The 17079-nt window shown below is 37.6% G+C and overlaps 1 protein-coding gene across 2 annotated transcripts in view; it reads left to right on the top strand.

The window, feature by feature from the left end:
• BRWD3 (bromodomain and WD repeat domain containing 3) overlaps window positions 1-17079 on the top strand; it is a 170636-nt gene that overhangs the window by 116491 nt on the left and 37066 nt on the right. For both annotated transcript variants that reach the window (XM_070291890.1, XM_070291889.1), the window contains exons 30-34: window positions 6286-6441; window positions 7122-7242; window positions 8278-8403; window positions 8491-8569; window positions 12750-12806. In XM_070291890.1, coding sequence (XP_070147991.1) covers window positions 6286-6441; window positions 7122-7242; window positions 8278-8403; window positions 8491-8569; window positions 12750-12806 — 539 coding nt within the window. The remainder of the gene's footprint in view (window positions 1-6285; window positions 6442-7121; window positions 7243-8277; window positions 8404-8490; window positions 8570-12749; window positions 12807-17079) is intronic.

Below are 17079 nucleotides of genomic sequence, written 5' to 3'. Positions count from 1 at the left end.
GATTCCTCCCGTTCCATTCTTCTTTCTCAAGATTGCTTTGGCTATTCGAGGCTTTTTGTATTTCCATACAAATCTTGAAATTATTTGTTCTAGTTCTGTGAAAAATGTGGCTGGTAGCTTGACAGGGATTGCATTGAATTTGTAAATTGCTTTGGGTAGTATACTCATTTTCACTATATTGATTCTTCCGATCCATGAACATGGTATATTTCTCCATCTATTAGTGTCCTCTTTGATTTCTTTCATCAGTGTTTTATAGTTTTCTATATATAGGTCTTTAGTTTCTTTAGGTAGATATATTCCTAAGTATTTTATTCTTTTCGTTGCAATGGTAAATGGAATTGTTTTCTTAATTTCTTTTTCTACTTTCTCATTATTCGTGTATAGGAATGCAAGGGATTTCTGTGTGTTGATTTTATATCCTGCAACTTTACTATATTCATTGATGATCTCTAGTAATTTTCTGGTGGAGTCTTTAGGGTTTTCCATGTAGAGGATCATGTCATCTGCAAACAGTGATAGTTTTACTTCTTCTTTTCCAATTTGGATTCCTTTTATTTCTTTTTCTGCTCTGATTGCTGTGGCCAAAACTTCCAGAACTATGTTGAATAGTAGCGGTGAAAGTGGACACCCTTGTCTTGTTCCTGACTTTAAGGGAAATGCTTTCAATTTTTCACCATTGAGGATAATGTTTGCTGTGGGTTTGTCATATATAGCTTTTATTATGTTGAGGTATGTTCCTTCTATTCCTGCTTTCTGGAGAGTTTTTATCATAAATGGATGTTGAATTTTGTCAAAGGCCTTCTCTGCATCTATTGAGATAATCATATGGTTTTTATTTTTCAATTTGTTAATGTGGTGAATTACATTGATTGATTTGCGGATATTGAAGAATCCTTGCATCCCTGGGATAAAGCCCACTTGGTCATGGTGTATGATCTTTTTAATGTGTTGTTGGATTCTGATTGCTAGAATTTTGTTGAGGATTTTTGCATCTATGTTCATCAGTGATATTGGCCTGTAGTTTTCTTTTTTTGTGACATCTTTGTCAGGTTTTGGTATTAGGGTGATGGTGGCCTCATAGAATGAGTTTGGAAGTTTACCTTCCTCTGCAATTTTCTGGAAGAGTTTGAGGAGGATAGGTGTTAGCTCTTCTCGAAATTTTTGGTAGAATTCAGCTGTGAAGCCGTCTGGACCTGGGCTTTTGTTTGCTGGAAGATTTCTGATTACAGTTTCAATTTCCGTGCTTGTGATGGGTCTGTTAAGGTTTTCTATTTCTTCCTGGTTCAGTTTTGGAAAATTGTACTTTTCTAAGAATTGGTCCATTTCTTCCACGTTGTCCATTTTATTGGCATACAACTGCTGATAGTAGTCTCTTATGATCCTTTGTATTTCTGTGTTGTCAGTTGTGATCTCTCCATTTTCATTTCTAATTTTATTGATTTGATTTTTCTCTCTTTGCTTCTTGATGAGTCTGGCTAATGGTTTGTCAATTTTATTTATCCTTTCAAAGAACCAGCTTTTGGCTTTGTTGATTTTTGCTATGGTCTCTTTTGTTTCTTTTGCATTTATTTCTGCCCTAATTTTTAAGATTTCTTTCCTTCTACTCACTCTGGGGTTCTCCAACTCTTCCTTTTCTAGTTGCTTTAGTTGTAGAGTTAGGTTGTTTATTTGACTTTTTTCTTGTTTCTTGAGGTATGCCTGTATTGCTATGAACTTTCCTCTTAGCACTGCTTTTATAGTGTCCCACAGGTTTTGGGTTGTTGTGTTTTCATTTTCATTAGTTTCTATGCATATTTTGATTTCTTTTTTGATTTCTTCTGTGATTTGTTGGTTATTCAGAAGTGTGTTGTTCAACCTCCATATGTTGGAATTTTTAATAGTTTTTCTCCTGTAATTGAGATCTAACCTTAATGCATTATGGTCAGAAAAGATGCTTGGAATGATTTCGATTTTTTTGAATTTATCAAGTTTAGATTTATGGCCCAGGATGTGATCTATCCTGGAGAAGGTTCCATGAGCATTTGAAAAAAAGGTGAAATTCATTGTTTTGGGGTGAAATGTCCTGTAGATATCAATTAGATCTAACTGATCTAATGTATCATTTAAAGTTTGCGTTTCTTTGTTAATTTTCTGTTTAGTTGATCTGTCCATAGGTGTGAGTGGGGTATTAAAGTCTCCCACTATTATTGTGTTATTGTTGATTTCCCCTTTCATACTTGTTAGCATTTGTCTTACATATTGCGGTGCTCCTATATTAGGTGCATATATATTTATAATTGTTATATCTTCTTCTTGGATTGTTCCTTTGATTATTATGTAGTGGCCTTCTTTGTCTCTTTTCACAGCCTTTGTTTTAAAGTCTATTTTATCGGATATGAGTATTGCCACTCCTGCTTTCTTTTGGTCTCTATTTGCGTGGTATATCTTTTTCCAGCCCTTCACTTTCAGTCTGTATGTGTCCCTTGTTTTGAGGTGGGTCTCTTGTAAGCAGCAAATAGAGGGGTCTTGTTTTTGTATCCATTCGTTCAGTCTTTGTCTTTTGGTTGGGACGTTCAACCCATTTACGTTTAAGGTGATTATTGATAAGTATGATCCCGTTACCATTTACTTTGTTGTTTTGGGTTCGGGTTTATACACCCTTTTTGTGTTTCCTTTCTAGAGAATATCCTTTAGAATTTGTTGGAGAGCTGGTTTGGTGGTGCTGAATTCTCTCAGCTTTTGCTTGTCTGTAAAGCTTTTGATTTCTCCTTCGTATTTGAATGAGATCCTTGCTGGGTACAGTAATCTGGGCTGTAGGTTATTGTCTTTCATCACTTTAAGTATGTCTTGCCATTCTCTCCTGGCCTGAAGAGTTTCTATTGAAAGATCAGCTGTTATCCTTATGGGAATCCCCTTGTGTGTTATTTGTTGTTTTTCCCTTGCTGCTTTTAATATTTGTTCTTTGTGTTTGATCTTTGTTAATTTGATTAATATGTGTCTTGGGGTGTTTCGCCTTGGGTTAATCCTATTTGGAACTCTCTGTGTTTCTTGGACTTGAGTGATTATTTCCTTCCCCATTTTAGGGAAGTTTTCAACTATTATCTCCTCAAGGATTTTCTCATGATCTTTCTTTCTGTCTTCTTCTTCTGGGACTCCTATAATTCGAATGTTGGAGCGTTTCATATTGTCCTGGAGGTCTCTGAGATTGTCCTCATTTCTTTTAATTCGTTTTTCTTGTTTCCTCTCTGATTCATTTATTTCTACCATTCTATCTTCTATTTCACTAATCCTATCTTCTGCCTCCGTTATTCTACTATTTGTTGCCTCCAGAGTGTTTCTGATCTCATTTATTGCGTTATTCATTATATTTTGACTCTTTTTTATTTCTTCTAGGTCCTTGTTAAACCTTTCTTGCATCTTCTCAATCTTTGTCTCTAGCCTATTTATCTGTGATTCCATTTTGATTTCAAGATTTTGGATCATTTTCACTATCAATATTCGGAATTCCTTCTCCGGTAGATTCCCTACTTCTTCCTCTTTTGTTTGGTTTGGTGGGCAGCTCTCCTGTTCCTTTACCTGCTGAGTATTCCTCTGTCTCTTCATCTTGGTTATATTGCTGCGTTTGGGGTGGCCTTTTTATATTCTGGTAATTTGTGGAGTTCTCTTTATTTTGGAGCTTCCTCACTTTGGGTGGGGTTCTATCAGTGGCTTGTCAAGGTTTCCTGGTTAGGGAGGCTTGTGTTGGAGTTTTGGCGGGTGGAGCTGGGTTTCTTCTCTCTCGAGTGCAGTGGAGTAACCCGTAATGGGTTACAAGACATCAAAGGTTTTGGGATAATATTGAGCTGCCTGTATATTGAGGCTCAGGGGATTGTTTCTGTGTTTCTGGAGAATTTGCGTGGTATGTCTTGTTTTGGAACTTGTTGGCCCTTGGGTGGAGCTTGGTTTTGGTGTAGGTATGAAGGCATTAGATGGGCTCCTATTGCTTAATGTTCCCTGAATTCATGAGTTCTCTAATGTTTTCAGGCTTTGGATTTAAGCCTCCTGCTTCTGGCTTTCAGTTTTATTTTTACAGTAGCCTCTAGACTTCTCCATCTATACAGCACCGATGATAAAACATCTAGGTTAAAGATGAAAAGTTTCTCCACATTGAGGGACACTCAGAGAGGTTCACTGGGTTATAAGGAGAAGAGAAGATGGAGGAGGTAGTTAGAGGTAACTGGAATGAGATGCGGTGAGATCAAAAGAGAAGAGAGCAAACTAGCCAGTAGTCACTTCCTTATGTGCGCTCTATAGTTTGGCCCGCTCAGGGGTATTTACAGAGTTATACGGGGAAGAGGAGAGGGAGGAAGTGGACAGAGGTGACCAGGAGGATCAGAGAGAGGAATGAGTGGGAGAGAGACAATTCCTGCCAGTAACCTGTTCCTTAGGTGTTCCCCACCGTCTGGAACACACAGAGATTCACAGAGTTGGATAGAGGAGAGATGGGGGGGGAACGAGACAGAGGCCACCTGGTGGAGAAAAAGGAGAGTCCAGAGGAGGAGAGAGTGGTCAAGCCAGTAATCTCGCTCTCAGGTAAACTGGGGTAGTGAAGTTTGGGTTTTTAAATGTACAAAATTGGCAATAAACACCTAAGAGCAAAGATTAAAAATCTAGAGTAGAGTTTGGATTTTCAAAGATACAATATTAAAGAGAAGCAGAAGGAAAAAGGAAGAAAGAAAAAAAAGAATTATTAAAAAACAAACAGACAATCAAAAAAAAAAAAAACAAACCATCAACAACCATCCAAAGACTATATATGGTGTTTGCCTTAAAAAAAAAAAAAAAAGGTCTTTAAAAAAAATTAGTAATAATAGGTTATAGAAATAAAAATTTAAGGAGAAAAAGAAGACAACAATTAAAAAAAAAAGTTAGAAAAAAAAGCAAAAAAAAAAAAAGGAGTGCTTTTAAAAATATTAAAATATATATATATATATCTTGCCCTTTCTGGTATTATGGGCCGTGTGGGATCACTTCCAAGGTGGTTCCCTCTGATTAACTTCTTCTGTTTGCTGGTTTTTTAGGATCACTAGTTCAGTCGCGCTGTGGGGAGGGGGGATGCTGCGAACAAATAGCACTGTCGTGTGCACACAGTATCTCTGCTCCGCTTGACCTGTCCTTTGTCGCGGCGCACAAACCGCTCCGGTTGTACGATGCTCAGCTGGGAACCGTCTGGGGCCGGCCCTAGGCTGCGTGCACTTCCCCGGTCCAAGCCGCTCAGGTTCGGCGCTCAGGCAGCCCTCAGAGGCACAGATTCGGCTGGAACTGCGCTTTGTGCCCTTCCCAGGTCCGAGTAGCTCAGGAGTTTGGCGAGTTTGGCGAGCGCGGTCGCCGCGGCTTGTCACCTTTTCTGCCGCTGCTGCTCAGCTTTCTGGGCGGACTGCTGGCGCACCCCGTGAGGCAAATTGTGACTGTCCAGCTCCCCCAGAAGTCTTAGCAAAGGAGCCTGCTTGCAGTTAGGTAAGCAAAGTCTCTCCGGGTCTGCAGTTGCCCCTTTCCAGACCTTACGGCTCTGGCTGCCTGTCCCCGGCAGGGGATGGTCTGCAGCCGGCTTTTTCCGTTCCGTCCTTTGTTCTGTGCTCGGTCCTGGCGGGGTCTTATGTTCGAGCTTTTCGCGTGGTAGCTATCCCACAGTCTGATTTGCTAGCCCAGGTTAGGTCGTTCTGGTTGCGCGTGGGGCGTTCCTGCCCGATTCTTACAAAGCTCTGCAGCCCGCGCCTCCCGCGCGTCCCTGCCCTGCCCCCACTTCCCAATGGCGGATGCAGGCGTCTGTGCTGCTTTTCCGCTGGGGGAGTTACTGGTGGGCTTGTAATCTGTTGGTTTTAATTATTTATCTATTTTTCCTTCCTGTTATGTTGCCCTCTGTGTTTCCAAGGTTCGCCACAGACTCGGCAGGGAGAGTGTTTCCTGGTGTTTGGAAACCTCTCTTCTTAAAATTCCCTTCCCAGGACGGGCTTCCCTTCCCGGGACGGAGCTCCCTCCCCACCTCCTTTGTCTCCTTTTTCGTCTTTTATATTTTATCCTACCTGTTTTTGAAGACAAAGGTCTGCTTTTCTGGTTGCCTGATGTCCTCTGCCAGCCTACATAATTTGTTTTGTGAAGTTTGCTCAGCGTTGAAATGTTCTTTTGAGGAATTTGTGAAGGAGAAAGTGATCTTCCCGTCCTATTCCTCCGCCATCTTTCCCTCCTCCTACTTTTTCTAAAAGAAGAATGGCAATAGCATTATTCTGAAAACTAATTATTTCTGATTTTTTACCTTATGCATAGCTGCCTTTCCAGATGAAGTTGGTGCTGGTGTTCCTGTGTCCCAGGAAGAACTGACTGCTTTGCTATACAAACCTCAGGAAGGAGAGTGGGGGGCTCATTCCAGAGATGAGGAATGTGAACGAGTTATTCAGGGAATCAACCACCTTCTTTCCCTGGGTATGGTGAATGTGAAAGAATATTAAGAAGATGAGAAAAGAATGTTAGGAAGATGAGAAGGAATAAGGAAAACCAGCAGAATTTAAAGTTCTGTAAAAGGAAATGCAGTTTTTCACTATATACTTCTAACTCAAAAGGCACAGTGATTCTAGTTTTAATAATATTTTTGTATGCTTGGTCAAAGTAATGACTTGCAAACCTTTTCAGTTCTGGGGTTATAATAGTGAAGGCATGTAAGTGTCGTTTACTTTTGTGAGCCATCTTGGCTCTCTAGCTATTCTCTGAGCCTAACTTTGGGTGGATTTTTTTGGTAAAGACTGTGGGTGGAGTAATCAGTTTCGTTCCATAACTAGTTATATTTTCTGAAGTATATCACATGAGACATTTGGCATTTATCCAGAAAAGACATAAATTTGAAGTTAAAAAAGTTCTCCAATAATTTTGTCTTGTTTTTATCTGATTTGAACCAGTGTATCATGTATGATTCATAGATAATATGTCCAAATAAAAAGAATAACATTATAATAGTATTGGTCTAATTTTTGCATAATTTAATCATCTCATTTTAGTAATATAGTTTTATATTGCCCACACTTCCTGTTTATATGTGGTTTTTGTTTGTTAACATGAGATGTTAGTGTTGTTTATAACTATCTTTTCTGATTTTGTAAATATTGTAGATTTTGCCAGCCCCTTTGCTGTTCCAGTGGATCTCAGTGCCTACCCCTTGTATTGTACTGTAGTTGCTTATCCAACTGACCTCAACACCATCAGGCGGAGACTTGAAAATCGCTTTTACAGGTTTGTTTAGTTTTTACCATTTCCTATAAAGCTTTTAGCTTTATGTCTTTTGCTTTCGTTTTTGCATGATGATACACTGAGATCTTTGCTTTTATATTGTAAAATAACCACTCAGAAGACCCACCTCAAAATTTCTTTTGAAAATTTGAAACAATTGATTTCCTTTCCTTCAGGAGATTCTCAGTCTTCCAGGGTAAAAAGGAGTATGGACAGGGAGAAAATTATGACTAGTACAAGTCACAATTGAAACAATAATTATAGTTAACTCTTAGTTTATTAAAAGCAGATTAAGTGGTTTGTGGATTCATCCTGATTATGGTGCTCCAGAGTCTTTGAGCATGTTTTAAATCCCCTGTTGGGAAATTAGGCAGCAGTTAAATAGATTTAATCACCAGCCCCAAAATGTGTAAAGAAAAAAAAAAATCAAGTTGTTTTTTTCTTCTGTTTTGCTGAAAGTTATGCGATTATGGGGAGGCGGTGGAGGGCAGCTTTTGTTCTCTCTCTCACCCTCAAGTCTACTGTGTCCTAACAACAATTATTCCATGAAATTGTTATAAATAATACCATGTGCGTGTATCTTATAACATTACCTGTAATTTCTTTAGTAGTCTATTATCATAACAGCAACTGCATTAAAATATGTGTCCTTTTCTACAGCCTGGCTTCTTGATTTTTGGTCTTCTCGGAAAACTAAACATTTTTTTGTTGACTTTATCAAAGCACTGTTTGTTTCTATTTGTTTCTTTATATTTGGTCACATCACTATTTACCATAATGTCATGGGTCAGTTCTCTTCCAGGTTTTAATATCCAAGTTTATAATCCAGTGGTTCTGAACTCATGCCTGTGCTTCAAATACTGTAACTATATACTTTTATTGGTGCATATTAGTCACGCAGATATATTGAGTCATAAACATATATTTGAACACCTTTGATGTTTCATGATTAAATGCCTAGTTGTTCTATATTGTCTAATTCTAGAATAGACTTTGAATGTATCGACCAAAAGTAACAGGGTATTTTTGCTTTCATAGGAGAATATCAGCATTAATGTGGGAAGTACGCTATATTGAGCATAATGCTAGGACTTTCAATGAGCCTGACAGTCCTATAGTTAAAGCAGCCAAAATTGTAACTGATGTCTTACTTCGATTTATTGGGTAAGAAGCAGTTTTATCTTCTATAGAGGCTGACTTCTGAGTTTTTAAAATTTATTGAAGTGTATTTTAACTTATCTTGTTTCTCAGGGATCAGAGCTGTACTGATATACTGGATACTTACAATAAAATTAAAGCAGAAGAACTAAACAGCACTGATGCAGAGGAGGTAAGAATCACAGCATGACCAGTAGGCATTAATTCCTTTTCTGTCATTTAAAGTACATTGGGTATTATACATGAGTGTTGTAACTGGGTATTAGCAACGAATCTGATTTCTGAAAGCTCGCTGAGCACCTGCATCTTTTTGTATTAGGCTCTTTAAACTATATTTAGATAGTGTATACCAGAAGTGTAGTGGTGCTGGAGTGTTTGTTCAGAGAGTGGTGGCCATTCATCCTTTTGGACACAGTGGTTTCAGTATTGAGAAATCAATCCTTTATATTCCAGCCCTTGAAAACAGGACAAAGCACTAAACTGTGTTTTAAATGAATGGTTAGTTGATGGAAATTTTAGTAGGGATTAATTTTCTATACTACATACATATATATATGTATATATATAATATTAAAGTATTTTATAATTTTAGACTTGAAAGTCTCTATTTTTAGTAGTTTCAAGGAAATGCTGTTTGATTTCCTTTGTGGAAATTTATAAACATAAACTAGTTTTTCTTAATGAAATGAATTAGTATTGTCAGCAGACCCTCATGTATCTTATTTCCCCACCCAGTCATATCCCTGATTTACACTAAGTTATTTTTGACTAGAGGCTATGATAGAAGCAAAAACCAGGTTAAGAGGCTGAAACAATAATGGAAAATGACAATTCAAAAATATTTTATGGAAAACAATTCATCCCAGAGATAAGTGACTCAAATATGCTGGATTTTATTGCAGTGGCTATGATTATACAGAGGTAGTTTACATGTTTATATTTTCTGTACTGTTAATTCTCAGAATGGTAAATCTCTAATAGTTTTTCAATTTTACAAAAACGTGTTTGACTATAAAATGTTGTAAGTATTATTGAAGTTAAATGCTATTTATATATTAAAGACAACTCAGATATGCCAATTAGATATTATCCTCCTGAAACTAATAAAAAATTTATCATTCTTATACCTGATATTTTCTCTAACCTTTAATATAAATGCGTTTTGCTCAGAATTTGATGTAGCAAGAATTTCTCCTCAAAATAACATAACTTGGATTAGAATAGGAAAGTAAAGTAAAATATAATTCAGCAAGCTTATTTTTTCTTTTTCTTTCTCTCCCTTCCTTCCAACATTTAAATTCTACGCTTTAAACAAATTGCAGTTATACAATACAGTGTTATCAACTAAAGTCACCATGTTTTACCTTAGATCTTTATATTCTCAGACTTTATTCAACTTATAGCTAGAAGTTTGTGTCTGTTTACCACCTTCTCCCTGGCTCCTCCCACCATCAGTCCACTACCCAACAACTTTTCTGTATTCTGTTTCTGAGTTTGACCTAAAAAAAAAAATTCTACATATAAGTGATACCATGCTGTGTTTGTCTTTCTCTATCTGACTTATTTCACTTAGCAAAATGCCCTCAAGTTCCATCTGCATTGTCACAAATGGCAGAATTACCTTCTTTCTTATGGTTAAATAATATTCCATTGTGTATATGTGTATATATATACACCATATTTTCTTTGTCTGTTTATCTGTTGACAGACAGATTATTTCCACATCTTAGCTATTATGAATAATGCTTCAGTGAACATGGGAGTGCAACTTTATACCTTTGATATCTTGTTATTACAGAAGTGAAATTGCTTGATCATATGGTGTTAATAGTTCTATTTTTAATTTTTTGAGGAACTACCATATTGTTTCCCATAGTGGCTGTACCAATTTATATTCCCACCAACAGTGCACAAGGGCTGTCTTTTCTCCACATCCTCGTCAACAATTCTTATTTCTTTGTCTTTCTGATAATAACCATTCTAACAGGTGAGAGGTGATATTTCATTGTGGTTTTTATTTGCTTCTCCCTGATGATCAGAGATGTTGAATACCTTTTCAGGTACCTATTGGCCTTTTGGATGTCTCCTTTGTGAAAATGTCTATTCGGTTTCTCTGTGCATCTTTCATTAGGTTATGTGTTCTGCTATCAAGTTGTTTATATATTTAAGTATTAACTCCCTGTATATGATTTGCAAATATTTTATCCCATTTGGTATATTGCCTTCATTTTGTTGATGGTTATTGTTTGCTGTGAAGAGCTTTGTAGTTTGATGTAGTCCCAATTTTTTTAATATAAATTTATTTATTTTAATTGGAGGTTAATTACTTTACAGTATTGTATTGGTTTTGCCATACATCAACATGAATCTGCCACAGGTATTTATTGCTTTTGTTGCCTTTTATTACCTTTGGATTTTGTTAAATCCAAAAAAATCATTGCCAAGACCAGTGTCAAGCAGCTTACCCCTGTGTTTTCTTTTAGGAGCTTTATGGTTTCATGTCTTATATCCAAATCTTTAATCCATTTTGAGTTGTGTTTAATGTATGGTGTAAGATAGGGGTCCAGTTTCATTCTTTTGCAGGTGGATTTTTTTTCCAGTTTTTTCAGCACAATTTATTGATGAAATTATCCTTTCTTCATTTTATATTCTTGATTCCTCTGTTGTACATTAATCAACCAATATGTATGGTTTATTTCCGTGTACTTTCTGTTCCCTTGATCTATATATTTTATGTTAATACCATACATTTTGATTATAATAACTTTCTAATACAGTTTGGTATCAGGAAGTGTGATGCCTCCAACTTTATTCTTCTTACTCAAGATGGTTATTAGAATTCTTTTTTGTGGTTCTATATGAGTTTTAGGATTGTTTTTCTATTTCTGCAAAAAATACTGTTGGGATTTTGATAGGGCTTGCATTGAATCTGTATATTGCTTTAAATAGTACAGATGTTTTAACAACATTAATTTTTCATATCTGTGGCATGTAATCCCTTTCTATTTATTTGTATATTCTTCTATTTCATCAATGTCTTATAGTTTTCAGTGTACAGATCTTTCAACTCCTTGGTTAAATTTATTCCTAGTATTTTATTCTTTTTGATGTAAGTATAAATGGCATTGTTTTCTTAATTTTTCTTTCTGATAGTCCACTGTTAGTATACAGAAACATAACCTATTTTTTGTATGATGGTTTTGTATCCTGCAATTTTACTGAATTTGTTGATTAGTTCTAACAGTTTTATGGTAGGGTATTTAGACTTTTCTATATGTAATACAATATCATCTGCTAATAAAGACAGTATCAATTTTTCTTTTTGATTTAAATTTTTTTTGTTTTTATTGACTAATTGTTCTAGCTAAGACTTTCAATACTATGTTAATTAAAATAAAAGAGTGAGCATTCGTGTCTTGTTCCTTATCTTAGAGGAAAAGTTTTCAGCTTTTTACAATTGACAATAAATTAGTTGTGGGTTTTTCATATATGACCTTTTTTTTTTATGTTGAGATACAGTCCCTCTATACCTATTTTATTGAGAGTTTATATCATGGATGGATATTGCTATCCTCAGAGTAGCATTCTGGGTTAGAATAGAAAATTAAACTAAAATGTAATTCAGCAACTTCAGAAAGGGAAACTAATGGCTTGTGAGCTACTTCTCTTCTTTTTGAAAAAAAATTCATTAAGGTATAGTTGATTTACAATGTTGTGTTAGTTTCAGGTATACAACAAAGTGAATCTGTTATACATATATGTAGACCCACTCTTTTTAGATTCTTTTCCCATATAGGCCATTTCAGAGTAGTGAATAGATTTCCCTGTGCTATACAGTAGATCCTTATTAGTTATCTATTATGTATATAGTAGTATGTATATGTTAATTCCAGTCTTCCAATTTATCCCAACCCTTTACCCCTGGTAACCATAAGTTTATTTTCTACACCTATAGCTCTATTTCTGTTTTATAGATAAGTTTATTTGTAACATTTTTTTTAGATTCTCCTAGGCATTACCTATGTGCTTCACCATCACCAGATTAGTAGTAGTGTGTGGGACTTGTCTCTTTGTATTACAAATCTATCCCTCAGGGTGATACTTCACTGAATCTTATTTTTTAATACATATTCTTATTTTCCCTATAGAAAAGAAGTTTGTTTCTTGAAGTAGCAAAAGATTATAGCATGCAGCTGAAGTTGAGAGTGAATCTTTCTCCCACCTCTGTTCTGCTGCCTGCTTCAATGAGGGAGTTAATTATGATTGTATTTGCTGTTTCTTTGTAAATGTTTATCTAGTTTATAAGACTAAATATAACAATATCTTCTCCCACTCTTCCCTTTTAATTTTAGGATACAGAAATGGTTGATTTAGATTCAGATGGACCTGGTACTTCATCTGGAAGAAGGGTGAGTGGATAAATGAACTGCTAATCAGAAAAAATTCAAGCTTCCTGCATCAAGGATCCCTAAGATCAACTCCACAAATTTGGAGAGTCGCTAGAAAGACTTATAGAACTTAGTATATATACTTGTTGCTGTTGTTTAGTTACCAAGTCGTGTCTGAGTCTTTTGCAACCCCATGAACTCTAGCCTGACAGACTCCTCTATCCATAGGATTTCCCAAACAAGAATACTGGAGTGGGTTTCCATTTCCTTCTCCAGGTGATCTTCTCAACCCAGCAATCGAGCCCATGTCTCCTTTGGAAGGTGGATTCTTTATCACTGAACCACCAGGGAAGCCCTGTGTATACTTGTTAACTCATTGCTAAGGTTTATGACAGTGACAAAGTAAAGATACAAAGCTGGAACACAGGGGAAAAGATACTGGCAGAGCCTGGAGGAATCTATATGCAGATTTCCTTATGCACTCTCTCTCCTCTGAAAGGCCACACAGAGTACACTCTTTCCCCACAATGAAAATGTAGCAATATGTAAGTGACTAGGGACTCAGTTCCTAAAGAATTTATTGAGGACTTGTTATGTCTACTTCATCTGACTAATCCATGCCAAGATTCCAGACTCTCAGAAAGCAGGAAAGCACGGGAAATTTATAGGAAAGTGGGTATACAACACAAATAACATTGTTTGTACTAACTTGGGCACAGTAAACTACTTTTATCATTAAAGAAAGAGTTCAAGTCCCAAGTTCCTAGACACTAATCAAGGGCTAACCTGACAAGCAAGGCCTGTTAAAGATAGCCTCAGGTCTTTTATGTTAACTCCGTTCTACACAACTTCTACTCTATGATAATTAGACAAACATTTGTTATATGTAAGGAAAATATTTCCTTTCAAATACTAAAAGAGAATGTATACAAAAGACAGCAAAATAGTAAAGCCTAGAGTATATTCTGATGACAAAGAATTTACTTTAAAATATACGTATTGTTCAAGTGTTATTTTGAGAAAATTATGGTGCCATTGTCAAATATTCTTAAATACCAACAAAGATTAAGGTATTAAAATCATTGCCCTTGTACAGGAAAACTTTGTTCCTCTGTGTTTAAGATTTGGATTTTCTCAAAATGAGAATTCAGAATACTAGAGTTCTTGCTGTTTCTGTGAATATAATAATCTAGTTTTTGTTTATATTTTTGCCAGAGGGAATGATATTTAATCAAAACTAAGAAACTTTTAAATGGGTGCTGTAAGGCGAGTCCAGACAAAAAGAGAGCGAGCCGGGTGGTCAGGCAAGAAAAGGAAATTTATTAGAGGGAAAAGAGAGGGTGACTGGCTCTTAAGGAGAACCAACATTCTCCCTTTCTGACAGAGTCCTTCTTATACCCCACCAATGAAAAATTCTCTGAAGGGGTGGTCACGGTAGCCGAAGGTCTGGAATCTGGTGGTCTCGCAGCTTGAAGAAGATAGGTGCCAATGAGATAACAAGATGCCATTTGGGAAATTTGGTCAGTCTCACAGATCACTGTGATTTATTCTTTGTTTGCGAGGTCAACATAATGAGCCATCTTATCAATGAGACCCCATGTGGGTCCTATCATTCCAATCTTTTTGATTTAGGATAAGGGCCAAAAGTCAATCTTCTGTAACTGCCAATCTTCTGTAATGGGACAGGGGTGTTGTAGGGGTAAGATAAGAAAAGGGTGAATTGCGGATCAAGGGGATTTGTGTAGAGTTGAAGTTTTTGATAATCTGAGTGAGTTAGCAGTAGCTCGTGGATGGTTTGGTTGGTGAAGGCTTGTAAGTGATCCTGAAGAAATTTTGAAAAAAAATGCATTAAAATGGGCCAAAAGTTAGAATAAGCGTAAAGTAGAAGGAGAAGTCCTAGAAGGTAGGATCCAAGGCATCCAATTCCAATTGCTTAACCAGTTTTCCCATGAATTACTGAGGTGTTGGCGTATTCTCGAGACTCTGTTTGTCAAATTTCTTGCTGCTTCCTTTACAACGCCTGATTTACTGGCGTAAAAACAGCAGGCTTCCTCCAAAAATAGTCATAGGCCTCATTTTTCTGCTGTGAAAAGGTCTAATCCTCTTCTGTTTTGGAGGACCACGGCTGCCAGGGAATCTAGCTGTTTTTGGATAAAGCTGTTAGGTATTTCTTCTAGGCTGTCAGTGAGGTCTTTAGAAAGGTTTTGATAGTAATTTAAAGAAGTTGTGAGTCCTGTGGTCCCTGTCCTAATTATAGTGGCTATTCCTAAACTGATTAATAGAGGAATGAATTGAATTACCTATCTGGGTCAGTTATGAGTTAGTGGGATAGGAGGGATCTGATTGTTAGGAGCAATAGAAATATCGGGGGCCAGATATACCAGGGTACATGTTCCTGTCCAGTTAGTGAAAAGTGAAAGTTGCTCAGTCGCGTCCAACTCTTTGCGACCCCATGGACTATACAGTCCATGGAATTCTCCAAGGCAGAATACTGGAGTGGGTAGCCTTTCCCTTCTCCAGGGGATCTTCCCGACCCAGGAATCGAACTGGGGTCTCCCGCATTGCAGATGGATTCTTTACCAGCTGAACCATAAGGGAAGTCCAGTTAGTGGGAAGACATAAATAAGTAGTAGGTCCACATAAGAAAAAACAATTGCAGGAATAAGAAGACAACAGCTGAAATCGATAGCAAATAGGAGTCTTTCTGGGAACTTGTCAGTAGTCTCTGAAACTGACAATGAACTCGCCAGTGTAGCCCCTACAAGAAGAGTATTTACACAATATGCAGAAGGGAGTCTTCCTGAGAAAGTAAGAAAATGTCCTGCAGTTTCTGAGACACGATAGAGAGATGTGAAGTGTGATTACAGAGGTGTGGTGGTATAGTTCCTAGTTGAGGGTAAGAATTGTTTATAGAGTTTTGTCCGGTAAAACAGAAAGGAGCCTATTATTGTAGACAAACGTCAGAAGCGGTGGGTGTTAGGAGCAGTAACCAGGCTAGATCAGAGGGTGGGCTTGGGATAGTAATAGAGGCTTTGAATTTTGAGAGAAGGTCTCTCCCAAGAATAGGAGAGGGGCATTTGGGATTATGAGAAAAGAATGGGAAAATGGGGTATCTTAATGTGTGCAAGGTAGAGGCTCTGTTATTAGTGGTATATTAAACAGTCAACCCCCATAACAGAGACCTGAGAGTCCTTGGTTTCTCCGGAGTAGGCAGGCATAGCAGAGTAAGTGGCCCCTGTGTCAGTGAGAAAGGAGATTGGCTTACCTGCCACTGTAAGAGTTACCCTGGGCTCCGTAGGGGTGATGAGAGTTGGGGGACTGGGGTCCTGAGCACCTTCAGTCTTCAGTAGCAAGTCCAAGTAGGCTGGGAAGAGCTGGGTTGGAGGACTCCTGCTGAAAACCAGGAGGAGATATCTGGATCCCTGGAAGGGAATTTGGGCAGTCGACCTTCCAATGTCCCTTTATGCCACAGCTGGGACATGGACCTAAAGAGGACCTTGGCTTCAGGCATGAGCAAACCCAGTGGCCTTCTTTGCTGCATTTGAAGCAGGGCCCAAGTGGCTTCCTTTCTTTGTTGGTTGATGGAGGCTTGGAGCCACTAGGGCAGTGGCTAAAAGGTGGTATTTGGCCTGATCTCATTGGGCCTTCTCTAACTTTAGCTGTTCTTCCTGGTTATTGAAAATTGTAAAGGCTAAATAACTCCGCGAGTTGGTGACGGACAGGGAGGCCTGGCGAGCTGCGATTCATGGGGTCGCAAAGAGTCGGACACGACTGAGTGACTGAACTGAATTGAATTGAAATTTATAAGGTCTTGTTGAGGGGTTTGAGGGCCTTCTGCCTTTTTTAGTTTCTTTTGGATATCTGGGGAAGACTGGGAGATGGGTGTTAAGGACAATAGTGCCCTCTGCTGAAGTGGGGTCTAATTTTGTATATTTTTGTAGTGCTTCAGTTAACCTGGCTAGAAATTGTGCTGGGTTTTTGTCTAGCCCCTGAGTTATTTAAAGGCAGTGTTCGCTCTGACAATCTGGAATTGGAACTATGAGATCCAAAGGCTGAATCTAATTTGCTGCTGCCAAGAAAAAGTAAACACAGTGGTACTGTTTGAGAGAATGTGCATTCTAAAAATTTGTGCAAAATGAGTTGAAGAGCTTGTCTTATAAGGATGTTAAAAGAAGACACAGTTCCTAGAAAGGTTTCTGTGTGTGCAGCAGAGGAGGACTGGATATACAGGCACATAAGCGTCCACTAGGTAGCATTAATATGTGAGAATAGAGGGGACATTGTCCTGGATTCC

Source organism: Ovis canadensis, chromosome X, assembly GCF_042477335.2.
Source record: "Ovis canadensis isolate MfBH-ARS-UI-01 breed Bighorn chromosome X, ARS-UI_OviCan_v2, whole genome shotgun sequence".
NCBI lineage: Eukaryota > Metazoa > Chordata > Mammalia > Artiodactyla > Bovidae > Ovis > Ovis canadensis.
Note: the sequence above shows the minus strand (reverse complement) of the source record. Positions and strands in the feature narration are given on the sequence as shown.